This window comes from Toxotes jaculatrix, chromosome 4 (genome assembly GCF_017976425.1).
Source record: "Toxotes jaculatrix isolate fToxJac2 chromosome 4, fToxJac2.pri, whole genome shotgun sequence".
NCBI classification, from domain to species: domain Eukaryota; kingdom Metazoa; phylum Chordata; class Actinopteri; family Toxotidae; genus Toxotes; species Toxotes jaculatrix.
In genome coordinates, this window is record NC_054397.1 from 12,896,644 (window position 1) to 12,924,376 (window position 27,733).

Sequence of the window (27,733 nt, forward strand, 5' to 3'; positions counted from 1 at the left end):
GGATTTTTTGCAGGACTGTTATATTAGGCAGCATTAGTTATAGCTAGGTGTTCCTAATGAACTGGCAAGGGTGTTTATGTTCATCTGTATGACAATTAATGCTGGATATTTGTTCATCTTTCTAAGGGAAACGGCACCTTTCATTTGCATAAGCAATCATTTTGCACATTTGATAACATTTTTATATATTTATTCAAAAAAAAAACAGCAATAGACAGCTTTGCAAAATATTACAAATAGGTTTGTAAAACAACTCAGACTCCTGGGACAGTGAGGAAAAACTTTTTTTTTTTTTTTTTTTGACCAATATGCAAAGTATAAGTTAGTCAATATGTAGAGTATATCCTCCCCTCATTCAGTGGAGGCAGGCTGCGAGGTCCAAGTGTTGGACTAAAAAGTGAGGGATCTTTTTAAAGAAAAGAAAACATTCATCCTTTCACTTGAAGTCTCAAATTCAAGTATTCACAACTTATGTAAACTGAACTCACCTGACAAGAGAACCACACCCCCTCCCCATTTTACCTGGTTTGACAGTTATAAGGGCATGGGTGATTGAGAACTTAGTTACTGCCTGTAGACTGTGTCACCGACCTTTGCCCTGTTTTTGATCATACAGAAGGTTGTTTTTAGGCTATTCAGCTGGTGCTCTCATTGTTACCTTGCCTAAAATGTCATGTAAGCAATGTAATGCCTATAGCTGGACGTCTGACTGTTAGCTCATCAATAATGGAGAGTCTATGCATGTTGAAGGCGAAGCCTATATTGTCTTACCGCTCCACTGCTCCGTGACACATGCAAGCACACCTGACGTTAACTAACCGAGAGGCTTTGATGAATTTCTTTGTGTACTCGTCTGTAGTTAAATGGATGATTTGTGTACAGTGACCTTGTCCTCTTTATGTCAAAGCAAAACATCAACAACAAAAAAACAACCTACACAAACACACACACATACAAGCAACACAATACTGACATATCAAATGTAATCTCCTTGTAGACAAAACTGTTTCGATTTATCTGATGTTGCGTTAAAGTAGAAATGAGGTGAGTCTGGAGTAACACTTAGATCCAGCAGTGATGGAGGATGAATGTTGAAGGTGAAGAGGAAGAGGCTGTCAGGAGGCCTTGGCGATGATGAGGATGCTCATGAGGAAGACCATGACAAAGAAGATCCACATGAAAAACCTATCCATCACCTTGGCAACTTTCTTCCACTCTGCTGCCTTGACACATGTAGCTCTCTGCTCACGGAAACAGTTAGCGATGTACTGGATGTTCTTTACCACCTGAGGAAGAGACCGGTAGATAATCTAAAGCAAGCACTTAAAGAAACTTTAGAAGAGGAACAGTAATCAGATAAGTAGGTATAGTGAGTAAAGGGAGAAACGGTGTGCTGTGGTGATGCACCTGTTTATGTTGGAGGCAGGGGCAACAGCAGGGGCAGGCTGGGACTTGAGGTTTCTCTGTGGGATACAGAAACTGCTCCTTCATACCCCCATTGAGGTGCTGGAGAGTTCTTGGATGAGGAGTGGCCTGGTAGTCCAGTTCATCCCGCCTGATGTGGTGGTATCGCTGTGTATGCTCTTTCTTTGCCTCACCCCTCTCCAGTCTGGAAGCGTGGTTGTTGTGGTTGTTATAATGATGATTCCTGTTGTTGGCAGTGCCGTTCGCCTGGTTTTTGTGATGCTTATTGTTGTGGTGCACACTGTGGCCGTTGCTATACTTGTACGGTTCACTGTCGTGGTGGTAGATGCCATCGTGAAAACGGTCATCGTGGTAGCAGCCTTTATCGCTCATGGGTTCCTCGGGGTACAGTGGGGTCCTCTCGCTCTCTGGTGTAGTGCAGTTCTCCCCCACCTCGTAGACAAAGAAGATTTTGGACATGTAGTCGATGATGAGCACTTTAGCCCAGTGAGGGACTGGCTTGGCCTCAGCACCACAGAAATGAATGTTCATGATGAAGATGGTGAGAGAGGTGGAGGCTGTGATCATAGTCATAGTGGCGATGTAATATTTCCCTTGGGGAGAAAATCGAAAGGACAGTGTTTTGAAGAGAAATTAGTTAAAGGGCAATACGTACATAAAAGCCCAAACGTGTAGAATTTAGGGTTGCACATTTACATACAACTTTCTCACTGAATGATCTGGAAATCTGTGCATTTATGTCGTTAGACAAAGACATGTCCACCTATCCTAGCCAGGCTATTTAGAAGTTTTGCCAATTTTGTCTCAGAATTGCTTAAGTGAACTTCAGGTCGACGCCCATTTCCTCCGTAACTCTGACACTAAATCAGAATGATGAGATTTAATATAATATGATGAGATTTAATATAATATATAGACTTAAAAATATGTTACCAAGTTACCAATATGTTACCAAGTCAGCGTTATGCATTCCATTAATGAGGGTAATTACAGGCAATTTAGAGTGCTGTGAGGTGACAGTGGTAAACACTGCACCACCATGCTGCCCAGCATGACTCAGCATCTTGTTCAAAAGAAGAAGATGCTGAGTCAACATTTTGATCATGTATCTCATAAGTCTTTTTCCCCGGTGGCAGTGGGCTTTTATAGTTTCAATAGTTCAACAAATGAGCAACTAATAATGTACCAAGAACAATTCAAACCTATATAGGGCATGCTTTCTGCGGGAGGCATGCTCTCAGCCACCAGCAACTGGAACACAGTGAGAGCCAACAGCACCGTGACCCCAAGGGAAACCTTCTCTCCAGAGTCGGCTGGCAGGTAGAAACCCAGCGGGGCGAGAAACGAGATGAGGAAGCAGGGCAGGAGTAGGTTGAAGATGTAGAAAGAGGAGCGGCGCTTCAGGAGCAGGGTGTAGGTAATTTCGGTGTAAGGGTCAGAGCAGCAGCCATACATCATAACATTTCTAACTGCGGGCATGCCATGGCACTCCCACTCCACATTCTCCACAAAGTCGGACAGATCTCCACTGTCCATGCCCAAACTGATGTCTACCTGTGTAGAGGAAACACAGATACAAGTATATGGGTGGGGGACATACAGAAAATATGGGGATTTTTGTCATTTGGGCAACCCTTTATTGCTTCCTTGCTGTGCTATTGTTTATCTTGAAATTTAGCAACACTATGAGTGTTTCAAGCGCACTGGAAATACAGATGGAGAGAATAAGTGGATTATGCAGTGAAAAATTATTATTATTTATATGGATAATTTATAAGTCTTTTGAAGCTAGATTTCAAGGGGGTCAGTGATTGATACTCAAAATTGGTCCATTCAGGGTCAGTCATGATATTCTTGCATCATTAGACCTAAACATTTCAGTCTTTAACCCAGAAACTGAAATGATTCAAAACACTAATAGTGTGATCCCCTTTCATTCACCCCACATCACCCCCTGTTTATGCGCACCTGGTTGCCATTGTAGGTCCAGGAGCCGAAGGTGAGGTTGCACTGCTGCCAGTCGAAGGGGAAGTAAGAGACGTCCACCACACACGTGCTCTTTGTGATGGCTGGGGAGTCCCAGATGATCTCTCCATTATAGCGCAGTTTTACATTAGTGCTGGATGGACCCGATGACTCCTCATCTGCTCTATACAGACAGTAAGTGGAAAGGGCGGACTTGTAGATACATGCACTCTACACTTCTTTCACCATGTTTTACTTGCTTTCATTCACTATTGTTTCTGTCTATTTCTCCCTCTCTGTCTTCCTTTATTTGTCTTTCCTGTCTTTCTTCCCTGTTTTAATGTCTGTCTCTTGTTACTGACTTGTTGTAGAGGACAATGTCCGGCTTCCAAACCAGATCGCTGGGGATGTTGATCATCTCCAGGTCATCATAGTCCTCTTTTTCCCACTTCAAGTAGGCATCATGCCAGACCTGCCTGATCCACAGGTACGTGGTTAGAACCTGGTTCCTCTCATCCTGCACACACACACAAACATTTAGAGAGAGAGAGAGATGGTGTTAACATTGAAAACTGTTGAAACCCAGAATGTAATGAAGACAGATGAAATCTGCTATTCAGCGCTGGCATCTGGTGGTCTCTACAGAAACACCTCTGAAAATAATACAACATTATTGCTATCTGTCATCTCAACAATGAACATATATTCTTTGACTGTCAGCAGAAACTGAATAATATAGCCATCATAAAACAATTGTACTGAACTGCATCAGACTGTACATGTAAGTGGACACTGAGAGTATACGCCTTATCAACATGATTCTGTCAATCTTGGCATGGTTTTGATATGTCCTGGAAGGAAATGGAATTGACAGCTGTGCCTCATCAGTAATTCTACTTCTCTACTGTTTGGAACATCTTCAAGTCAGATTAGTTGCTTTAAATTTTTGCTTAGTGCTCATTTATCTTAATTATTTTTATTCTTACTTTCACTCATTCTTATGATAATTCTGAGAATAGACTGAAGAGTATGACGCTCTGCATTTTACCGCAGGCATTGTTTGACCATATAACAAATACAACCTTTAACCAATGGGCCTTGACTCTTTGGCAGTAAGAAGAACCATGAACAACAACAGATTCTGATCTCTGTCTTACTACAGTCACCTTCTTCATTTGGCAGATTGGGGTTTATCTTCTTGAAATATCAAGCAGCCACATCTAAGCCCAGTTATACAGACTGATTGTGTGGTTGAGCATTGGCCAAATCAGTAGAATATTTTCTAATCTAGTCGATATCGTAAATTTTCAGAAGGGACCAAATAGATGTCTCTAGACATATGTAATTCTAGTCTATGTAATTGACTCACATTTTCCGTTTTTCCTATGTAATGTAATGGTGTAGGGATGAAACATATGCTGTCTTGGATTTGAACATTCACTCAGTGTAGTTATAGCTTTAATGAAGTGTGGGAAATGGGAGGCAGCATTTAAAGCCATATAAGGGATCATCTAAAAAGAACATTTTGTGTGGTTAAAGGGTGCAATCTGTGGCTGGGGTGTGCAGTTGTTTTATCTCTCAGTCTATGCTGGGTAATGAGTTTCCTCTCTACTCACCATATCTTTGATCTGTGACAGTGTGATCTGCAGCGAGACATTGAGGGCTTTGTCTGTGTCCTCCACAGGTCTCAGAGCGTTGGAGTAGTCCTCCATCAGGTCATTCAGAAGTTTGCGGGCATAATGACCCTGGGCACCGTGGGACACTGAGGGGGCAAGAGCAAAACTGAAGGTGAGCAAAATACAAAGAAGAAAGAAAGGTTACAACAGACAGAAGAAAGAGCCAAATGTCAGGGAATTGCAGAAAGTAGCATAAAAACAAAGATCATTTACATATAAGCATCAAACTGATTCATCATGCAGGGCTGACCTTGCACCAAAAGGCTGATCCAAACCATGAGCGCTGCCTTCCTCATTTTCAACCGTAGGATCAATTATTCAAGAAAGCACTCGCCGAGAAAGCCTGGGTCCAAATCCAGAGTGTCACTCTATTCTGATCTCCATTCTGCCCTTCTGAGGCTGAGCGAGCTGAGACCGCAGAAAATTCTCGAAATCTTACATCCTGTCAGAAGCTCTGAATGCTTCACTAGTTGTTAGTCGCAGTTCGCCTCTGTCACTGTTTCTCTGTGTGTGATCGCTGCTCTGGAACAGGACCTGGGGGCTATCATTCACTCACACAAAAACACACACACACACACATTACACACACAGGTACACTGCGGTGTCACATAGCGCACAGACACTGGGTGAAATGTGACGCCTGTAGCTCTATCCACTTGTGTACATAACCACAACGAGCTGTACAACACACACACACACACACGTACACACTGAACCTTGCTGCCTTACACAGCTAATGACATGTGTCAGTCACGCACATACAGTGACACATTCCTACCCATGTTCAGGTCATTCGAGATGAAAACACACACACGTGTTAATCATGCTATGACACATGTCATACATACCACATGGAAATGAACTTAATACAGATCCAGGATCAGGTTTCACCCTGAAAATTGGAATCTTTAACATAAGGACAGTAAAACTGTACACACGTTGTAGACCAGCAATAAGAGCAGATTTCACCCTCTCTTTGTCTGTAGGTTGTTGAGGGGGATCAGCCAGCAGAAACAGAGGCCAACTAATTGACCTCTGTAAGACTGTTCAGCAGTCATGACATCTTTAAGGTTTAGGAGTTTCTTCACATGCTGATTTACACTATTTCATTTATAGTTGAAAATCTAATATTGTCATCATACAGCCAGATCCCTTGTTGAAATAAATTCTGATAGCTTTTAGTGTTTTTATCCTGTCATGCTTCAATTTTATGCATAAAACATAATTTGTATTACATAATATTTAGCCTTTCATGTCGTATTTGTCCCACAACCTCTAACTTTCTTCAAGATTTTTCTTTTAACATGATGTCCTCAAATCTTGCATAAGAATTTATAAAATTATTGCAGTTAAAGAAGCAGGCAAGTAAACCACAGGGTTTCTGGTTATATTATCAGATTCTGCCTTCCCACAACAAGTGCTGTCAAAATTTCCCAAGGTGGGCAACAGTAGAAGAGCTGCTGGTTGAGAGCTTGCAGTTTATGTAAATGTGATATTTCTGGCAAACTGGCACGTCCTGGCAAGCCTTTATTTTGTGATCTCAGGCTACTTCATCCTCACGTTATTGGTGTTGACATGGATAGGTCCTCTGTTTCTCCATATGTGATGCCAGCCCCCTAAAGGCCAGTTTATACTTCCGCATAGAATCGATGTACACTTCTCTAGTGTAACTACATGTCGCAGAGACGGAGACCACAACAGCTGTGATTGGTCCACTTGGTAGAATGTCTCTCAATGGCCAGACAAGTACAGAAAATTAACCCTCCTTCTGTCTAAGTTTGTTGATGTTCACACCTTCATCTCCTCTAATGTCTTGTCTCTTTTCTGCGTTGCAGTAATTTCAGTAAGCGTTACTGATGTTCAATGTTTTTGGCTCCAACTTTTTAACTCATAATTTAATTTGTGTCAGTGCTTGGATCAAACCACTTTAAAGGGAGCTGACAGTGTCCTCCTAGCTTACAGTAAATCAACAATTTTGTCTCACGAAATCATTGTATCAGTAAAAAATGTCACTTACACTGTTCTACTCCATTATTCTGCAGAGTAAGGCACATGGTAATGTGATGTGTTAATGTGTCACCGAGTTTCTGTGGTTCTGAGCTTGCACAGGACAGGTGTTTCCTGTGTGCATGTGTATGTGTGTGAAGGAAGAAAGTGCAAAATAGTGTCATTGTATAAGAGAATTGAAGATGAGCTTTTGTAAACTATGGTTTGTTCTTTTTGTTTTTTTGGAAGTCTATGTGCAGGCCAAAATTTGTGTTGTTGGCATGTGTATATGTATGTGTGTGTGTGTATTTGTGGGGCACTATGAGCTTACAATTAATAATGATGGCACAGGTCAGGGGTGTGTGCGTTGGTGTCCTTGCAGTAAATGGGGGAGAGACGGGGGCAGAAAAGGAAAGAGAATGGGGGGGGCCTCAGAGTGTGAGAAAGTATAAGAGAAAGACAAAGAGTTTGGGACATATAGACTGACAGAAAAAGCAAAGAAAGCTGGAGTAACAGCTAAGGAAGCGTGTGTGTGTGTGTGCGTGCGTGCGTGCGTGTGCGTGTGTGTGTATAATACCATGATTATGGCCCTCCCACACTGATCAGTAATGTCTGGTGAATGATGATCACCTGTGTCGTGTAGAACTCATTTTGTATGTAGTACTTTAGTAATCTTGAGCAGGGTAAGCAACACCAGTGTGGTTGATTGTTAAAGGGCATGTCTGGTGATATTATATTTTTCATATAGTCAATGAATCCTGTGAAAACAACAAAACCAACAAAGAACTGATCCTACTAACATGTATAATCTGTGTAGCCAAAGCCTCATGTATCTAATTCCTCTTTGACATAGAGCTCCACTGTTGTCCAGCCACACTGTTGCACTGGGTCACATGTTCCTTTTTGACATGATGTAAATGGCTGAATTACATGATTTCAGTCACTTTCAGTCAGACTTACTGGGACTCTTGAACATCATTAACATTATTAGTACTAAGTCAAAATGCCTTCTGTAAAAAAAAAAAAGGTCCTTTAAAGTGAACTCTGCCAGTGTAGCCTGAGCAACACAAACTAAAACTAAAAGTACTGAGGGAAGGATGAACACATTGTTGACTGTGGGATTTGTTCACAGTAACAAAAATATAGAATATCGCCAGCATTGTCCTTTGAAGTCAGGTAATTATATAATTTTAGGATTGGTTGCGTATGACAGGAGAGCAAGTTGATAAGTTCTCGTTGCCACTGTTGTCAACAGGCAGCCATTTTTACTCGTTATAGCAGGAAAAGCACAGGTGAGGCAAATAACATTAACGACAGCTCTCTTCAGTTTAGCTGCACCAGCAAAATGTGTCAGTGAGCCTGTATGCACAGTACCAGAGGCTTGAATGTACTACACCTAAATGAAATGTAGCCGCTATCAATGTTATTAGTTACACCTGTGCTTCTTCAGCTATGGCATGTCAACATGTCTGCTGTGAAAAAAAGGACCTGTTTACCAGCTCCTTGGATAACTCATCAGAAGCCCTTGAGAAGTAAGTACAACCACTATCCGCACACTGTAAAGTGGCTCCATGGTGTTCACTTCTTTGTACGCTGTATGCACTGTGTGTGTGTGTGTGTGAGAGAGAGAGAGAGAGAGGAAAGAGAGAGAGGGATCAGGCATTGTGGTAGTTGTGGGAGAGAGAACAATGAGAGATGAAAGATCTGACCACAGCAGGCAGTCAAACATGCTGAAGTGTTAGTGCAGAGTTTCTTTTTGTCAGTGTAACTCAAAAATTACCAACATGCATTCATGCATTTAAATATACACTTAACATCTGACCTTGTAACTATATAGTTGGATTCTTGAACTAGTGAACTGTTTTGTGAATGAGCTCGGGACTATTTTTTTGGTTTCCTGTTTCAGATGATAAAGTCTTTAGTTGACTATACAAACAACTTGTGAAAGACAATAATAATTTAAGGTTTATTATAGTGAAATGATACTATTTTTTGTTTATTACGTGCACTATTGAAATGGTTTATCAATATCCTGGATTTTTTTTCATGTGATATGACATGAAGCAGTCGTTCATATGCACATACTTTCCTGTTTATATTCTAGTTCAAGTGGTCTTCTGTGTGTGTGGTATCTACGTGACTCTGTTACGAGCGAGAGTAAGGTTGTGTGCATAGGACACAGACTGAGTGAACGAACCGCTGCGTGCATTTGCACTGGAGTTTGACTGTATAATGTACATTATTTGTGAGCGTACTGGGATGTGGTTAGGTGTTTTTCAGTATATCCTTGAAAAGCCTGTGTTGTACCCCTCATCCTCAGCGGCTCTGAACACCACATGAGACAGAGATGTGTAGACAAAGAGCGGGAGAAAGCTTGGGGGGGGGGGGCAGCTTCTCTGAGCTTTTTTCCTGGTTGTTTGCTGTTCCTGGTTGTCTTTTAGTTTTGTTTTGTTTTTTGCACTTATCATTCAGTTATTACATTAAATGCTTAACACAGAATAGTTTCATTTTCTCATGTGCAGATTCAGACACTCTGCACACACACAGTCTCACACGCCACATATATGGGCGTACAATAAAAACTGTAGGTACTAAACACACACAAAATTAATATATTTGAGACTGTAAGACTGTTGAGAATGAGAAGTTTTTTTTCTTATCCAGATTGGGCCTCTATTGATAGAGCACATCATGTGCTGTACAAATCCTAAAATCCTCTAAGGCTAAATGATAAAAGCTAACCTGCCTAGGACAGATACAAAAGTTTCTCATCTTTATGTCTCCGCCCCCTATCTAGTGTGTGTGTGTGTGTGTGTGTGAGCACTGTTCTCACCAAGCTGTTTCTCTCGCAATCATTGTGAAATTGTCTTCGTGAAAAAGAAACAAAGATAATTTTATTTATCTATATTCTCACCTCTCTGAATTATGCATGTTATTTAAACTTAAACATTATTCAAGAAACAGCCTGGAACAATCAATAAAGTGACACTTTATGTGTCTTGCAGCCCACACAGCTTAACTTATTTGTACATAAACATACAACATCATGCATTTTCTAATACAGATGCCAAACTGTATGTTTGGCAAATGGTAGCTTGACACCCCATACTTTAGTTTTGTATATTACATGTACGTCATAAAACACTTTTTTTTTTTAAGTTTATGCATAAGACATACAGTATAATCAAATGTGAAAGTCATCACAAAAATATAAGACAATAAACACAACACGGACCATATGTTCACATACTGAACGTATAAATTAGGGAAAACGGGTCACCAGTAACAGCCATTAATGGGAAAAATGACTGGATACATTTCAATAACTTATAAATTATTAGATGAGCGTTAGATGATATTGTTCACTAACGGTAAAATCTGTGGAATACTTAGTTTTAATCTATAATATAAAAAAAACAAAGATTGCAAGTTTGCAAGGTCTGCACGTAGCACGTCACGGCTTAATATTTTTCTTATATTTTTAAAACGATGTATACAGTTAAAAAAATGAAATTGCAAAGCAAAAAAAAAAAAAAAAAAATCCACTGTGGACACTAATATTTAACATGTTTTCAATGTGATGCGTAAAAATTACAGCTGCTTCACATTACTTTTTCTTTTTTTAATGTTTGGCTCCTCTAACAATACAAAACACATTTCTCAATCAAACCTTTCGATATTTTTGGTTCATTTTCAGTACAACTATTTCAAGGTCATTTCAATTTTTTTAAAAGACTGAAACAATGTGTGTTGACAGCCATGTATTAGTATCATTTCACTTCAGTGCAGCTGATGTCTGAGTACAGATTTCAACTCGTTAACCTTCTCTTTGGCCTACTGACAGTTTATTTCCTGGTCATGTCTAATCTAAAAAGAAAAGAATTGAGAATATGCTTTATGTAGAGCCCGCTACAGTAAAATTGTCCCTTTAGGCTCTCTGAGCTGACACCCACATTATCTTATTATTAATAATTGTAATTGCTGACAAATGGCAGCGCGTACACACCACTACTAACTGATTTGAGCTCAATGACAAAATTTAGGAGCATAAGAGACAGTTTTCCCTCATTTTGCAAATGTTTAACATTTAACAAATGTGCAAGTCACACTGTAAAAGCTCCATGCAACTGTAAAAAACTACTCAGTTGTGTAATTGTGGTAGTAAAGGCACTTATTTGGTTTACACTGCAATTCAAAAGTTCATTTACTGATGCAGCCCCAAATTTACATATTAATACACTTTCCTCCTTGCGTTGCTTATTAGTTAAATATCACCATTATCATTAAAGCTTTAAATGCTTTAGTTTAGGTGAAAGTCTCACAAAAATCCTCTGATGCCCTATTTGAAATACCTCCATGTAATGTACTGTGGTTCACTTACAAAAACAGATGCAGAAGATAAAAGAAGATAAACTCTTTTCTTTACATCGCTCCCTGGTTCAAACAAAAGCACGACTTCCACCTGTACGTTTATATGAGGGTAGATTAAGGTGTATGATTAAATATATGCATTCTCAGTTTTAAATATGGTTTAAATTTGTGGGTGAGGGGGAGGCAGGACACCCTGTTAGTGAAAAAAAAACAAGAATACATAAAACAAATCCAACTTTGGTTTGTTGGGTTGAAGGTTATACCTCTGCAAGCCTTCACTGAGTTTGAACAGCACATTAACATGTGTTACTGGCCAAGTCATCTAGTGACAGTTCACACAAGTCCAGGTCAAAGGTCAAAAGACTTTGCATTGGTTTATACTGAACATGCGTCTCCTGGCCTGCTTCTTGGCCTGGTTAACAGCCATCCGCACCGCGTACTCAAACACCTGTTGCACCCCTCGGTTGCTTAAGGATGAGCACTCCAGGTAGCCTTTAGCTTGGACTTCATGAGCCACACGTCTCCCTTCCGCTGCTGAGATGCAGCTATCCCGATGTTCCCGCAGGTCCGTCTGGGTGGCCACAACCAGCACTGGCACCTTGGGCAGGTTCTGTCGAACCTCAGCAATCCACTTGTGCTGGACGTTGGCCAGTGAGTTTGGGTTGGCCACAGAGTAGCAGATGAGGACAACATCGGCCTGCTGGTACGATCTCGGTCGGATTTGTCTAAAGTTGTCATGACCCGCCGTGTCCCACAACCCCAGGCTGATCTGAACCCCGTCCATGTACACCTCCACCCCTGTGTTATCAAACACTGTGGGCTTATAGGTGTCTGGGAAGGTCTCTGAGGTGAATCGGACCAGCAGGGCCGTCTTGCCGACCGCACTGTCCCCGACCAGGACACATTTAATCGACATCTCAGCTAGACCGTTCATGATTGCCGCTGGTAATCTCCTCTGGATGGTTGTGGTTCTTTGTCAAAAGTGTTAGCGGCAGCTTTTCCGTGGCTTGTTAATCTCAAGAGACAGAGGGTATATATGTGGTAGTCAAAACCAGTAATCACTCTGTGTGCTGTACTTCATGCACTGTGCAGGTGGTAGTTCTCATAGCAGGTGTTTTGCAGCCCTGCCTTGCGGTAATTCAACTCCTGGAGATTTCAGTTGTCGTTGAGCGTGTTAAACTGACCAAAGATGTCTCTTGTGTCCTTAAACGTCTCTCATACACAGTACCGCACAGTCTGCAGGTCTCCAGCAGTGAGTTTTATATATGATCAGCATAACCTTTTAGTTCTTTAGGCCCTCTGCGCTCGCTGCACTTCCGCTCGGCCTCGGCAGCATGGTGGTCAGGTTCTGATCCTTCTCTCTGACGATCTTAAAGAGCGTCATTCTGTCCAGACAGGCCTAAACTCTCAGCATTGAAGAGGGAAATCTACCCAGGAAGAGAGTAGAAGGGAGAGTATGTTATGAACTTGAGGTATCTGTAAACGCTCTAAGATGTCTTAAAAGGACAGAATGGTTAGAAACAAAAAATGCGCCATCAAAATTGTTCATTTAATTGAAACCTTATTTAAGCATTTCTCCAGACAGTTGACAAATTCGTCTCATATAACCTGTGCCCAACAGTGGAAAGACGACAGAAGCCTCCCTCTCAATACAGTGCGTTTTACGTGACAAATGAGAAATATCTGCTTAAACAAAATAGATCAATTCTCTAGTCAACTGCTAGAGAACTGGATGTGACAGATGGCATCAACTTTATATTTTAAACATTGAAAATGTATATTTACAGAGAAGTGTACACATATAAAGCATTTAATATGTGACAAAAGTACCGATTAAACACGGAAGTAAAGATTCCTATGTTTGGGTGTGACCCAGAATTCACAGCTTGATCCTGAAGACATTAGCAGGTGCTCTGAAACAACACAGATCCATGTTTTGTATTATCAAGCTTTTACACATTTCGTCTGTCTCCCATAACTTAAAAATGTTTACCTCATATAAGAACCAGTCCTGATTCTACAGTTTACGCCAACATCTGATAATGGATGAGGATGTATCTGTGTGTTATTGTTTGAAACAGTGATACAAATAATTCTTGACAGTTCTTATTTCTAAGATAACACAAACTCTACTGGTGGTTTCTTATGTTTTCTCCAGTGCATCGAACTGATATTTTGATAGTTGTATTAAAGTACCACCGATAATAAGTCACAACCTCAAAACCACCTGCCATGCCACACGCACAGTCATCTAGGTGGAAAGACCCCCATGAAGTACACGGGACACTTTAATCAGTGGTTTTTCCACAGCTGAACTTTCTGAATTATCTCACAAGAAAAACCCTGAGTTTTATACTGTCAGTGTACTGTCAGAGAAAGAATGAATAAATATATAAAGTACAAAAACAAAGATCAAATCATTAGTTCAACTGGTAAAAATGTTAAACTCTTCCTTCATGGAAAAAGCCTTTATCTTGTAGTTTAATTGAAATGTTAATTTACAGGTTGTTAATTATCTACCTTTTATTGTGATGAGAGAATAAGAATACATCCTGAAGATCACGCTTTCTCATTTTAAAATTTTACTTTTCAAACAAGGTTAGGTTTTTGTCCACATTATGTCTTATTCTTATTATATTTTTCAACTATAATAGAATAGAAACCAATAGTAACCATGGGGGTCTCTGTAACACGCTGTTGTAGCTTGACAAAGTAAAACGAGGACAAAGAAAAAGAAAATTACCTTTCTAGTCAGTCTCAAGCTTTAACGGGCGGATGCTGGCTGCCGCCTTTGAAGCCTTCACGGCGCCGACAAAAAACAGCCTTCAAACTCCAAGTTAAAGTTTCCTATTAATTTTAACTTGGTGAACTGGATAGGCCTATCCTAAGACGGCATAGTTACCGTACGTTATCCGATAATTAGGTCAACACAGAGGCGAAATATTTCGGCACCTGCCTAATAACGCCGAGGTTGGTAAGGAGAGAAGGGAAGTGAGCAAGTACGAGAGAAACGAAAAGCAAAACGCATCCGCTTGTGAGTGTGGAGGTGTTGAGTGACTGAGTCTCTGGTTCGCCTCCCCCACAGCAGCTGTGCTTTAAAACATGCGTGTTTCTTTTTTTCCTGTTGTGCATTTGTACCAATTTGGTTGCAACTCTACGCAGCAGCGGAGCGCACAGCTGGCGCAAATAAAAGGATTTAGAAAGATCTTAGGTTGCGCTTGTAGCCATGATCACACCGGTGATGTAGGAGACAAAGAGGGAGGGCTAGTCAGTAATCTACAGAAAGCTACTTCTAACTAAATATTTGTTGTTTTGTATATCTTATTGTGCCATTAATCCACGCACTGGCTGTGACTTACGCTTAACGATAGGTTAGTGTATGGGTGTCCGTAGCCTCATCACAGCACCTGATCTTATGTTTGTTGCTGAACAGTCACTGGACAAATAAACAGAGGCCTTGATTTGTGAAATGTCACAGTTGTGGTCATGGGGTCACTTTAGAATCTGCCTCACTCACTAAAACTCATGGTGAGCGTGCTGACAAATGAAACTCAACTCTTTATCTAAATTCCACTTTTAACAAATATTCATACTGTTAATGTGTTAGAATATAAGCTACAAAAGTATTGTGTATAGTCTAAACAAACATGAAGAAAATCAGTGTATTGTTTTTGTCCATATTGAATGCATCAGTCAAACATTCAGTTTAGGTTAGGAAAAGTACACAAACCCCGGGGATAATGACAGCAACAAAAGCTAGAGTCAGGTGTGAGTTACAGCTACTTTGACTTTGACAACAAAGCAATTGATAACAGTTTATAAAGTCATTTTAAATTGTGCCTTATCAGTGGTCTTATCAGATTTTTCCTTTCATTTTTCTTTTTCCCCATTGGCAATGTTCCTAATATGGTGTCACTTAATGTTGACATTTGTACTATACTGTATTAACGCACATTCTTTTTGAAAGGTGTGCAAATTGTTTTACCTTTTTCTAAATCCCTGTTACATGGAGAGGATCCAGTTTAGTCTTCACCATACTGCTGTTTTCCTCAAACATCTCAACCCAATCAAAAATATGAGGATAGGATGGCAGGATTTTTTTCCTATTGTGACATTTTGTGATCCATGTGTCGTGATGGTTGCACTTGTTAACACAGCAGTAACATGTGCGTATATTTTAATAACTGATTAGTTCTAAAGCTGCGTCTGCTCAAGCAAAATATTAAACTCACACACACGTTATACTGTAAACAAATAGAATTTTATTCCACAATAGTCTCTGTAAAACCATTTGAACAAATGTATAGAAAAATACAAATTTCTCTATAATTCACGTTTACATTATTTACAATCAGTAAAATCTTTCAGCACTGTAGTTGTAGCTTTGTGAAAAACATCACAAAGATAGAAAAACAGAAGTGATTTTAAACCTACAAAAAAATTAGTGTAGCCACCTGAGGAATTCAACTACTACAAAACATGGCACAGTGTGTTAAAGAAAAGCTACCAGGAAGAGGCTGGAAACAATTGACTGGCATTGAAAGACAAGAAATTGTAATATGATTGGAAATTTACCTGAGTTTGAATATTAACACATTAGCAGCTAATCATTTGACAATATCTGATTATATGGTACCCAGTAAATGCTGAATTTTTAACAAACACAATGACTAAATTGTGTTTCATAAAGAATGCTATTATACACATTATTTAAAAACCTAGAGAACAACCTCCAAACACCAAGCAATCATGATTCAAATAAAGTTTCATAAAATACAAACATTAAAGTCTCAAACATGACTCCAGATTAATAAATGTTCCAAATATCCAACACCTCCTTATAGAGCCTTATAAACAAAAGGATTTTTAGTACTTCTTAAAAGGCATAAAGGCAAACGTAAAGCAAAATACATCACACTATAAAATGCTTTTAAATATAAAATATACAGTACATACATTCCAGCTTTACATGTGCATAAAATACCTTTTTTGTTTTTCACGCCAAGGCAGTTCTCCTTCACGAACAAAAGAAAAACTATTCTATCAACATCTTCATTTAGATTAAGATCTTAACTAAAATTAACCACAATTTAACCAAGATTAAGATTAAATTAAATTTCTGGCGGCTATATGACTGATGGAGAAAGAGAAGGGATGAATATATAAAAAGTAACAGACCTGACTGCCAGAAGTAGGAAACAAGGAGGCTGAGTGTAACATGTATATACTGTAATAACTGTGGATGAGATAAAGACAGAGAGTGTGTTGTCCTCCATAGCAGCTTTCGTTAGAATCCAATAACCCAGGTTCTTTTCACTTCAAAGAGACCAACATGAGACCTGGCTTTGGCTCAGTGAACCTGAGAGATAGAGAGATAGGAGAAAAGGTGGGTGACAAGGAACATGTTGTGCATGTGTGTTCTGAATGTATGTGTGTGTGCATGTGTGTATACCTGTAGTGTTTGTTGGTGAGGTAGTCTATAACAGCGGGGCGGATGCGGGCCACGCCCCCTTGGCTGTGGTTCCCTCTTCCTGTGATGACAGAGAGCTGAGGTCGACACAGACCCTGCTCATAGTCTACACAGAAAGAGGCCAAAGAAGAACAAAACACAGGCAGAAACAGAAAATGTTAACAGGAGGGGTATACGCAAACTGTGAAAGGGCCGAGAACACAAATGGTTCAGAAACCAGTGTCGTCCACAGTTGAAATCTGGACTTAAAGGGGCACGCCATCAATTTTACACATTATGTTTCGTTTACTCATGAGGAGTGCGTTGAGTGCTATACAGCCTGTTTTACACTGTTAAAGTGTTTTATAATGTCTGCTTTGTGTCTGGGGGAAGAACTGCAAAGTTTGAAAATCCTGATAATGTGTAGGATCCAGCATTTTTGGAGCTTGAGCCATACGAAGGACTAAAAGCCCAGATATCTCTGCCTTATTTCTTTGGTCCAGACCAAGTGAACAGTGCTACAGGTGTGAAAGTGCCCTAAACTGCCAATGTTGTCTCTGCCATCCTCCTTTTGTACTCATGATATCAGATATGGGATACACAACACTGCTGGTGGCTTTTAGTCATTTAAGATGTTGGGTAGTGTTAAGTTAGTTCATTCAGATGTGACAGCACATTTATGGAAAAAGACACAATGCTTGTGTGGTATTTGGCACCTGGTGCATGAGAAGGAGCAGAGGAGAAAGAGATGAGATGAAGATTGAGATAATAAATGTACAGTGATCTTAGAAGACGGTAACCTTATAAGATGCACATTTAATCTCTCTGCATGTTTTCCTGTGACTTGTACTGTGCTGAAAGTGTTGCACGTATGTTCCTAGATCCAATCGAGCAAGATTAGTGTTGTGACTTTTATGTTACTACGGTGCCTACTGAGACATGAGACTGACATGTTAAAAGAAAGGGGATATATAGAGTGAATACAGTACATTGTTAAATACCTCTGGTTTTGTCCTGTAAGACTTGGGCGAGGTGCTGCAGGGCCTCGTCTACATGCAGTCCATGGAGGTCCAGGATGTTCTGGGGCAGCAGCGACGAATTGACCCTCTCAAAAATCTGAACCGCTGCACGATGATTGGCCTCACGCATCCGCTGGCCATGCATGTGTCCCTAAGAAAGGGTTGATGCAAACTAATTTATTCTTCAGCAGAGTGTTTATCACCATGAATAAATTACCTCTAGTACAAAATATCTTCCCCAACCAGTTAGGCTAAAGCTTTTACATAAAAACAAAGCAACTCAATGTCGCTTTTCAAAAATACTCACAAAATGCTTCACTGGTGAAAATACAGCTGAGATAGAAACACACTATTAAAGTGAAACATGCTGCCTCAGCCACTTACCTGCTGTGCATAAAATGAGGCCACTTCTTTGCGTCCTTGCTTGTAGGCCTCAGCAGCCTTGGCGAAACTCTCAAGCTGTCGCCTCCTCTGCAGGCTGGCCTCGGCCCTGAAGTCGTCATATTCTGGGTCCTCCACATCCTGATAGTCAGGTATGGTTGACTCTGGGGGTTTCTGCCTCTGACAAATTAAACAGAGGGGACAGGGTGATACTGACAGCTAATTAAGGGTGGAAAATGTAATGAATTACTTATAGGTTGTGGTTCGTTCTCTTGTAGTTGCACAAGGTAGCGATTGTTCCATTTTTTTTACTGCACATATTTGAACTGTTCTGCTTTGTGGCAGTTTAGTCTTTAGCCAACCAGCCTTTAACCTTGAGTAGCATTGTAAATTTCATCATATTAATATGATGACAACAAAAGCTTCTAATTCTAATTAGATGTGAATGACAAGGAGCTGTAGTGCACATGTAAAATGGATGCATTTGTTCTGTTCTATTGTTTGTTTCTCTCTCTATCTGTGCTTGTGAATACCTTTTCCCTCTCCTTGCTGGCTGCTCTGTGGTGGTCAGACCGAGGAACCTCCGGGGCGACAACCGTCTTGACGGGTTCCTCCTCCAGCATAGAGCGAAGAAACAGCTCGGTCTGGGTCAGGCTGTAACTACACAAGCACAAGCACACAAAAAGAGCATTTTAGAGCCTGTTTGCATTAACTACAAATGGCAAATGACTGAGTTATCCTATTAACAAATTAAAGTGTATCAATTAGTAGCAGCCTTAAAAATGCACTCGTGTCTCACTTGTGATCTCTGAAAATGTCCTGGAGGAAATGCCTGTCAATGGTGGGGAAGAGAGAGTAAAGTTGGTTCTCTTTCAGCAGGGTGGCTCCATCTCGCCGGTCGAGTTCTGAACGACTCTGTCTGGTCTGAAAGACAGAGGGTTGAAAAGCAGTTAGGTTGAGGGTAACAGAACAACCGCCCCGGGTAATATTATTCAAGGTTTTTGTGTGCTTGAAAATAACATCATCTACAGGTACAGTAAATGTATGTGTTACCCTCTGCACGTTCTCCTGCAAAGCCTGCTCCTCTTTTATAATATCTCTTAGAGAGACATGTGGACGGGACACATTCCAGTGGTCCATGAATGGCATCTGACCACGGGCCTCTGGTTGGCTGTCCAGTGACGCGTAGCCGTCTGCATTAAGTAGGAAATGTGTTGGCTGTGTTCGCCCAGGTTTGGTCACCGGTGATTCACCCCAGTGTACTGAACCTAAACAATAGAGGGTCGACATTTAGTGGTTATGAAACAAAACTGTGTGAGGTCTGAAAAATGTTGAGAAAAATGACAATGTGCATGCACTGACCTACAGGTGTCAAAGTGTGTTTTTGTATAAAGTATTTGTACGTACGTAACACAGTATTAATCATACACTGAGTAAATGCATGCTTCTGTTATCATTCCATGATGATCCATGAAGTTTGTGTTTTTAAGAGTGTGTGAACTTACTTTCCTGAAGCAAGTGGAAAGAAAGATTTGCTTGTCTCTGCCTTTCCTGTAAAACACCATTTACAGTCAGATTAACTAACATACAGTGAATCTAAAATATCAGAGTGAATTAACATTTGATGGATGAACTGATGCTGGTAAAGTATCGCAACCAGAATGGTGATGAGCTCACCTGGATTGTTTCCTTCCACTTCTGGTGGAGCAGCTTAGCCAGGTTCAGGTCCACCTGCACTGCAAAGTCATCAGTGGAGCATGTGTCTGAAAATAGTGAACAAGAGAGGTCACATACGTTTGGTCAGAGTTGCAGAGAAGGATAAAGATCATGATTATTATTGGTTCAGCAACTGATTTATGAACACACCGAAGGCCTCAGTATGTTTCAAGTGCTGGTAAGATCATCTAACAGGGTACTTGTCAGGAGCTGTGAAAGACGGTGAATATCTTGTTAAGTGTTCACACCCTTTTTTTCATGATTTTTGGTGTGTATAGCTGAGTGTAACAGTGTGAACAGACTGTCACAAAGTGCACGCCATTACCCCCATTTGTACGAATAATAACCTCTCAGCCCTTTCCATGTATGGCTTATCAGATTGGGTATAAACACTGTTGCCTTTGTATGTGAAGGGACAACGCATCATATGATGTGGTTCATTTGAAGCATACTGAAGCCCTAAGACTTGCATTGTCATTTTTAACATTAAATGTTCTGCTTGCAAAAATTTTTCAGGTGTGATACCTGTGATCTGTTAGTTACCTGGGTCTACTCCCACAGGACCGAATAGTTCAGTTAGCTGTAGTGCCAACTCAGTGGGTAGTTTCAGCTCCAAACTCTGAATGTCAAGGTGTCTGCTCCTTTTCTCCTCCTTCCTCTGTTTTTCCTCTCTCTCTATCTCCTCTAGCTCAGCCTGCAGCAGCCGATGAGCCTCGTCAATGCTGGCAATCTCGTCCTCAATCTCACTCGCCAACTCTGCGATTACTCCATCATCTGAGCTCCCACCCCAAGCGCCAGCTTCCGGGTCAAGTTCTGATATTACTTTGTGTTCAGTGTTGTCTCTTTCGTTTGTTACTTTAGGCAGAGTGAGTTCTGTTTGAGGAGTTTTTTCAGGGTGTGAGGTTGTATCAGGGTGATCTTTGTTTCTGACTGGAGCAGCTACACCTTCAAAACTTGGAAATTCAGTATTACTGGAGCTCTTGTTTGACTCTTTATCCGTCTCACAGGTTGACTGCTGAGACCCCTCCTCGAACCCAGCTGGCCCTCCCTTTGGCAAATCGTCAGAGTGGAACTCGTCTGACACATTAGGACTCTGCCTGGTTCCTACAATCTTGCCTAAAGCTTCACACAGACTGGATGTGTTCTGGTCATCTCCACCCCCAGCAGTGGCCTCCTCCTCACCATCCTCATCTTTAAAGAACTTCTCCCCAGAGTCCAGCAGCAGGTTAGTGGTCCATTCTAGGTCCTGATGGCATTTGTCATACAGATCTTCTAATGTATCAAAACTAACTAGTTTGAAATGACGGCTGAGGATGCACAAGCTCTCAAGCCGGTCTTGAGTTGCTCCGAGCTCCTTCTCCTCCACCTGTGTGCCTTTCTCATGCACTACACGGTAGGGTATCTCTTTGTAGCCAGCTGGGTGAACTGCAACAGCCGCAGAAACTGCGGAGGAGAGTTCCGGCACAAACCGAGAAGAGTCCCCATACAAGACTGTGAAGTCACTGGAGTGGTTGCACGTAGTGACAACTGTATCATCAGGGCTGTCTTGGCGATTGAGACGCCAAAGAAGAGAAAAGTCTTGAGGTTCTGTCTGGGTGAAGCAGCCTGTGTCAACTTGAGGAAGAGTGGGAGAAGGAGGCTGCAGGTGTGCCTCAGATTTGGACTCAGTGAACAGGTCAAAGTCTGGTTTAAGGGTAAGGCTGGTGTTACAGCTAGGACTAAAGCTAGGTTTGACTTCTGTGTTAATGCTACTCTGACTACTGTCTATGCTTTGAGCTGTGGTACTGGGGGATTCGGGAGTATTCAATGAAGAACCAGGGCAGTTTTGAGTGAAGGTGAGGGCTAGCTTGCACTGCTTCCCCGATCTGCGACCCTGACGCTGCTTTCTCTCCTGACTGCCTCCACTGAAAGCACTGCCTTCAGCTTCCACAGAGCCCTCACACACAGGACTCTGACACACCTCCCCAATATGGCTGCCATCGGCCTCAGTTCTAGTCTCTCTCCCATCCTCTGTGCTGCTGTTAGTGTCCATATCACTTGGCTCTGTACCAACCTCATCTTCAATATTGTGCCTTCCCACCCCATTGTGGCATATATTTGTTTCTGCAATTTTGGAGATGACTAGTGTATCAGCAGTGATAGCTGAACGAGGATTTGTACGGTCAGGTGTTTCTCTGCTGATTTCTGACACATGATCGTTCCCTCCTGTACTATTTTCTTCATTTTCAGTTTTAAGTTCCTCCCAATTATCAATTCTTGATTTTCTGATCCTGCAAGAGTCAGCTGCCTTCCAGTCTAACACACAGTCAGGTAATTCACCTCTGCTGTTGTTAGCCCTGTTAACGTTTTGCTCCCTCTCTTCACTGTGAGATTTACTGCCACGGGATTCCTCAAACCTCTCATCTTCCTCCCCTTCTTTTAGTAATTCCTCTCCAGAGCTCAGAGATAAGGAGGAAGAATGGGAAGAACCAGTTTGAATAGCAGCTACACCTGTCTGAATGAGATCAAGAACCTTCTGAAACTCTGTTATGTCAGGTCCAGGCTGCACCCTCATTTTATTTTCATTTACATCTTGAGGCATACCCTCATCTTCCTTCACATTTCCTTCTTTATGCCTTTCTTTTCTCTTCGCCTTTCGCTGCTCGAGGGAGCCCTCAGAAGGCCAATCCCCTTCAAAATCCAACATTTTAGGAATTCCCTTTTCTTCCTCACCCCTCACCACCTCAGCTCGTAGTGCTTCCTCCTCCTTTGCCTCGCTCTCTGATTGGTTAGCATCTTTCACCAGATCTGCAGGCTCCATCCTGTCAAAACCAGACCTCCTGCTTGGCCTTTCTCTCCTCACCCTCTGCCCAATAGACTCAGAGAAAGCCACAGGTATTTCATCCTCACGATGATCTTCGTTCATTACTGATTCTACAATACAGTCGGGGATTCTTTGATCTCCAACAGAGTGGTTCAGCTGTAACTGAGCATCCAACTCAGAATCTAATCCCCCTAAATCCATGTCATCATCCCCATCGGAAATTTCAGGGTTATCCGTAGGTCTTCCAGTAGGCTGGAAATTGAGCGACTCAGTAGATTTGTGGGTGCCATCTTCCAGCTTTCCCACCTCAGCAGAACAACCAATAGATGACACATCAGGGAGAGAGGAAAACAGCTGTGGCCGGGATTTCTTATACTCCTCAGTTAATCCAGGCTGTCCTACCAGATCAGGACAAGGTGTTTCAGAGGACACACGCCTAGAGACAAGAAAACAGAGGTATAAATGGTACAGCTGCCATAATTGGTGAGATATATTTGTCCACAGTGGAAAATAATTTCCTATCATGTCATTACATGTGCATAAATGTGCATTTTCAGTTATTTTAACCAAACTGACTAATTTGTTTTATACAGAATTTTAATCAATAAAGTAAATGTCTTTTACTAATAATCTGTATTTCTCTAAAAACGTCTATGGCAACGGAAGAGGAAGAAAGATTGTTAAAAATATGACACAATAAATTAGACATTTTACATGAATGCAATTCGACACATAAGAGTCACAAGCAGATCTGTATCAAGACAAATGTTTGTTAGTGAAACTCACTGTGAGCTCTTGTTCTCCAGAATGAGGCGCTGTTTCCATTCAGGCATGTGTGAACCCATAATAGACTGGACTGTCACAAAGCGCTCATATCCGTCAAGCATGCGGCGGATTGATTCCACTGGCACGTTATGTGTGGTGCGTCTGCACATGCACGTAGACACACAAAAACATGTAGATAAGGGACAGGAAATTGGAATATATAATGTTAAACCCCTAAACAAAGAATTTTTTAGTTGACATTTTAGATTAAAACAGATAGCACTGTAATTCCTCTCTCTCACCTCTCCAGTTCTCTGGGCTTGTTCTTCCACCAAGTGTCCGGCTCTCGGAACAGCACTTTATATCCATGTTTCAGCGCCTAGGTCAGATATGATGACCAACCATTTTTTTTTGCAGTTTATAGCAAAGTTATGTGAACTAAGTCCAGAAAGATTCATATTTTACTCTTCATTGTGAAGAACACACGTTAAATAGTAGAAATATAACATACACATCACAAAGTAATCTACCAAGCGTGTCTGCTTGCATGTATTTGATTGGCAATTGCAGCGGTTTGTGGGATGATGTGGCATTGCATCTAGTTTGCAGCAAAAGCTTAGCCAGGTTCATCTCTTTTGCTGGATGAAAAAGGGCCCCTGAGCTGGAACCCTGTTGTGGCTTCAGAGTGACTCCATTGAAATTAATGAGGAAGCTGTGTTTTTTAACAAGAGGCTAATGACAGTCTGAGCACTGCCTACCTCATTTACAGTGCCATGAACTAGACAGATTAGCTCTTCTCCAGAGCAATTAGTCAAAAAATTAGTCAACATGAGATTTATAACTGTGTTGGATGATTTGCTGGAAAGCTGACTGACCTGAACCACATAGGGTTTCATCTCCCAGGCCTGCATGTTGGTATTGTCAATGATGATGGGGTTAGAGCCCCTCTCAAAAGCTTCCTTGGCTATGGGACAGTGTTCACATGAGAGAAAACAAGAGAAACAAAGCATTTGTTGTTTTAGTACAAGTGGGGTCAAACACATGGCATTTGGAGGGAAACAATAGCAATCAATCACAGAGATGAAAAAAAGTCTTTAAAGAGGTCACAAGGTAATGTTGACTTGTAACTGTTACATCACTTATCAAAGATGTGTGTGCGTGTTGTTTACCTCGTTTATGGTTCCACTCATGGGCCTCCCCCAGAGCAGTAGGGACAAACTGATATACTCCATGGTGAGTGAAATAGTCATCAGTGCTCAGAATAACTCCACCTGGGTTATGTTCTAACAAGGCTCTGCAGAGAGGCACACACATAAAGACGGCTTTCAAGTGATGTAACACAGGTTGTGATTGCTATAATATAGGTCCATGACTCTTGAGAAACAGGGGCTGCAATAGAAATAAATTCATGACTCTGCTATCTTGATAAACTACTACTTTTAAATTGTTGTTTCTTATTTTGGCATTACAGGCACACAACCAAGTCTCCACTCTGCTCCACTACCACTGTAAACTGTACTTCTAAAGAACACACGTTACTAAAAAGCCTAGCATATTGCTATTTCAAGTTTCCCAACTTTTGTACCTTGCCAAAGTTGACTTGCCAGATCCTGGAGCACCACGTAGCAGCACGAGCACGTTCCCCTCCAAACGAAGCCTGCTGTACCGAGCAGGAAACTGTGGAGCAGTAGGCAGGGCCCAGGACTTCGGAATAGTTGCTGAAGGTTTGAGGGGTGCTTGACTGACAGGAGCATAATTAAGCCAAGGAGAGGCATGCCTGGGTTGATTGAGCCAGCTGGAAGTTGTCTGAGCCACAGGGGTAATGAAGGTTGGCCCCTGGTTTCCATGGATACGGGGTGAAAACACAGGTGCCTCCAGGTTCCAGGATGATGACATGTAACCATGTGGCTCCTGATTGTACATGTTCACCTTAGATCTTGCTCCTCCAACTACCCCATCAGAGGACATGACCCCAGTCTGTTCAGAAAAACTATGTGACGGGTCTTGCTTTTTATACACCTGGAAAGCCGAGGGACGTCCTGAAGCTGCCAGGTCCAAAGGAAGTTTCAGCTTGTCTGCAGGAGTACTTGTCGACAGATGTGTGAGATCCTCCACTGACTGCTGCCCCTTAGCAGTCTTGTCATCCCATGAGCTGTGCTGGTCAAGTGGAGAGGAAGCTCCAGACATATGCTCTACCAAGCTTCCCACTGGGAATGCCTGCTCAGCAGAGGCCCCTCTAGATCTAGGCTGCAGGCTGGACTGAAGCAGCTCAGGGAGGGGCTGCTGTGGAAATGATGGTGGAGGGAAATAGGAAAAACTACTGCGGTGCTGTTCCTCAACATTTTGCTGTGCAGTCAGTGTCTCTAGCTCCTGATCAACTAGCAGGTCGAGATCCTCGGTCATGAGGTTGGTGGGGGAAGGAGAGGAGGGCTGCTGTGACAGTTTGGAGGAGTCTGGGTTTGGTCTAGGTTCAGAAAAGTGTTGGGGGCTGAGAAGAGCTGCAGCAGTGCGTTCGAAGCCAGAGACAGGAGAAGGAATAGGGGCTACAACTTCAGCAGCCACAGACAGCTCCAAGAGGGAGTCCATTGCATTTTCAGCTAGAAGACAAAATTACAAGAAAAACAAAAGAGCGTGATGATTAATTTTACTGCAGCTAACCTTTACATTTTGCAATTCTTGCTTTACCATTTTAATGCAGTTGTCATGTCATGTCCTGAGGAGAAAACACAACTCTTGTGCATAAAATACTCAGACAGAAATAAATAAAAGGAGATATAATACTAGCACCAAAACCCAACTATGATGTATACCTTTTTAACATACAGTTGGTGACTTTGATGACAAGAACAATAACAACACATCTATTAAAAGACAAGTGTAACTTATTTTTGCCCTCCTGAGATATATTCAGTCACTACTCAGAGCTGCTTCACTGTCACCTTTGCCCCTTTCCACAGTAAACCTGACAGTGAAAAGTAGTGCAGGGCAGTGATCCTGTGATGAACGCCTTAGTGTAGTTTTGTTAACTCCTGCTACTGTAGCTATTCAGGCAGTCCTCTAAACTCATCTGACCATAGATTATTTACTGCACCTTGGTGAAATGTTTGCTGTTGTGCCCCCCAGGCTCTGGAACAGACGTTTATTGTATAAGCATTAGGTTAGTCAGCAGTGTGAATGGCTAAAACTAGTGTCTGGAAAATGCCTCGTACAGATGTTGGTGGGTTTTGTTTAGTCTTGTTTGCTCTATTTTTCCTGACTTGAGAAGCACTTGGTGACACTTACAAATTCTACATGAGTTAACTTAAAGTGATAAATATGACAAATATGTGTGAATTGTGGATTTCCCCTAGGGAATGAATAACGTATCTATTTATATATATACATTAGCTGTCATTCGTACGTACTGGGGATGCGGGGACTGGCAGACTTGCATTACCATAGCTTATCTAAACAGGTACAACAGGTGAAAGAAGGTGCGCGTGTAGTTTTAGATGGCTGCTCACACTGTCAGTCACACATGTGACCGCCACTGAGAAGTAATCGCATGTGCTAAAATGCTTCAACCCTGTCAGAAACACAGAGCTAACGAGCTGCCCAGCTAACTTGTTAGCCAAGTCAAACCAAAATAGCATTCTCACGAGTCACACAGCAGGTTGGACAACCCGTTTTTCGGTGTTTTGCGCTACCTTTAAAATCACACTCCGACAGCACGATGTATATAACTTCGGGGTCCAGGTGCGAGAACATCTCCTGCATGTTTTTAACGATTTTCTCCTTGGCGGAGCTGGAGAGCGAGTCGCTGGATGAAAAGTTGTTCGTCATTCCACCGTCATATCCCTGAGGTAGTCGGTAACCCGCGGTGTGGCCGAGGCTCCCCCCCTCTGACGGCCCTCCCGGGACTCTGGCCGGGCTCTGGCCGTTCTTCTTTCTCCGAGGCATTCCGTGACCGAGGTGTCGCCGCCGGTAGCTCTCATTAGCGGCCTCGCGGAGCTAACAGAGAAGCCGAGGAGCTACAAAGGGATGGCCCGGAGCTGAAAACATGCTACTGTAGTATCTGTTAGAGTAAGGAAAGTGCGAAAACTCAAGGTTATGATATGTAACAGCACTCCAAGTGGAGGAAATACATAGTAAAACACAAACTGTGCCAAGTCCAACCGACACGGAGCCTAACACCGGA

At 41.8% G+C, this 27,733-nt stretch overlaps 3 protein-coding genes across 5 annotated transcripts; all 3 read right to left on the reverse strand.

The window, feature by feature from the left end:
• Window positions 1-275: 275 nt before the first annotated feature.
• Window positions 276-7,113, reverse strand: chrna9a (cholinergic receptor, nicotinic, alpha 9a). Of its 3 annotated transcripts, none has more exons than XM_041036264.1 (7): window positions 7,084-7,113; window positions 5,007-5,152; window positions 3,753-3,907; window positions 3,394-3,574; window positions 2,628-2,979; window positions 1,408-2,018; window positions 276-1,286 (listed from the first exon to the last, which is right to left on the reverse strand). In XM_041036264.1, exons 2-7 carry the CDS (start codon window positions 5,100-5,102, stop codon window positions 1,116-1,118), a joined length of 1,566 nt encoding a protein of 521 aa, XP_040892198.1. In that variant the 5' UTR covers window positions 5,103-5,152; window positions 7,084-7,113; the 3' UTR covers window positions 276-1,115. The 3 variants fall into 3 exon arrangements, with proteins under 3 accessions (XP_040892198.1, XP_040892196.1, XP_040892197.1); XM_041036262.1 differs by lacking the exon at window positions 7,084-7,113 and adding an exon at window positions 5,317-5,550; XM_041036263.1 differs by lacking the exon at window positions 7,084-7,113 and adding an exon at window positions 5,280-5,550.
• Window positions 7,114-9,920: 2,807 nt separating this feature from the next.
• Window positions 9,921-14,462, reverse strand: rhoh (ras homolog family member H). The gene is made up of 2 exons (XM_041037243.1): window positions 14,167-14,462; window positions 9,921-12,850 (listed from the first exon to the last, which is right to left on the reverse strand). Exon 2 carries the CDS (start codon window positions 12,355-12,357, stop codon window positions 11,779-11,781), a length of 579 nt encoding a protein of 192 aa, XP_040893177.1. The 5' UTR covers window positions 12,358-12,850; window positions 14,167-14,462; the 3' UTR covers window positions 9,921-11,778.
• A 1,211-nt stretch (window positions 14,463-15,673) lies between these two features.
• On the reverse strand, window positions 15,674-27,679 carry n4bp2 (NEDD4 binding protein 2). Its single transcript, XM_041036244.1, is given in 17 exon segments — window positions 15,674-16,782; window positions 16,876-16,999; window positions 17,874-18,042; window positions 18,276-18,452; window positions 18,806-18,932; window positions 19,072-19,196; window positions 19,326-19,540; window positions 19,778-19,823; window positions 19,950-20,035; window positions 20,532-23,227; window positions 23,578-23,718; window positions 23,859-23,935; window positions 24,432-24,520; window positions 24,726-24,850; window positions 25,142-26,153; window positions 27,243-27,497; window positions 27,500-27,679. Coding segments are annotated over 17 exon segments (5,541 nt in total). The 5' UTR covers window positions 27,531-27,679; the 3' UTR covers window positions 15,674-16,736.
• Window positions 27,680-27,733: the final 54 nt, after the last annotated feature.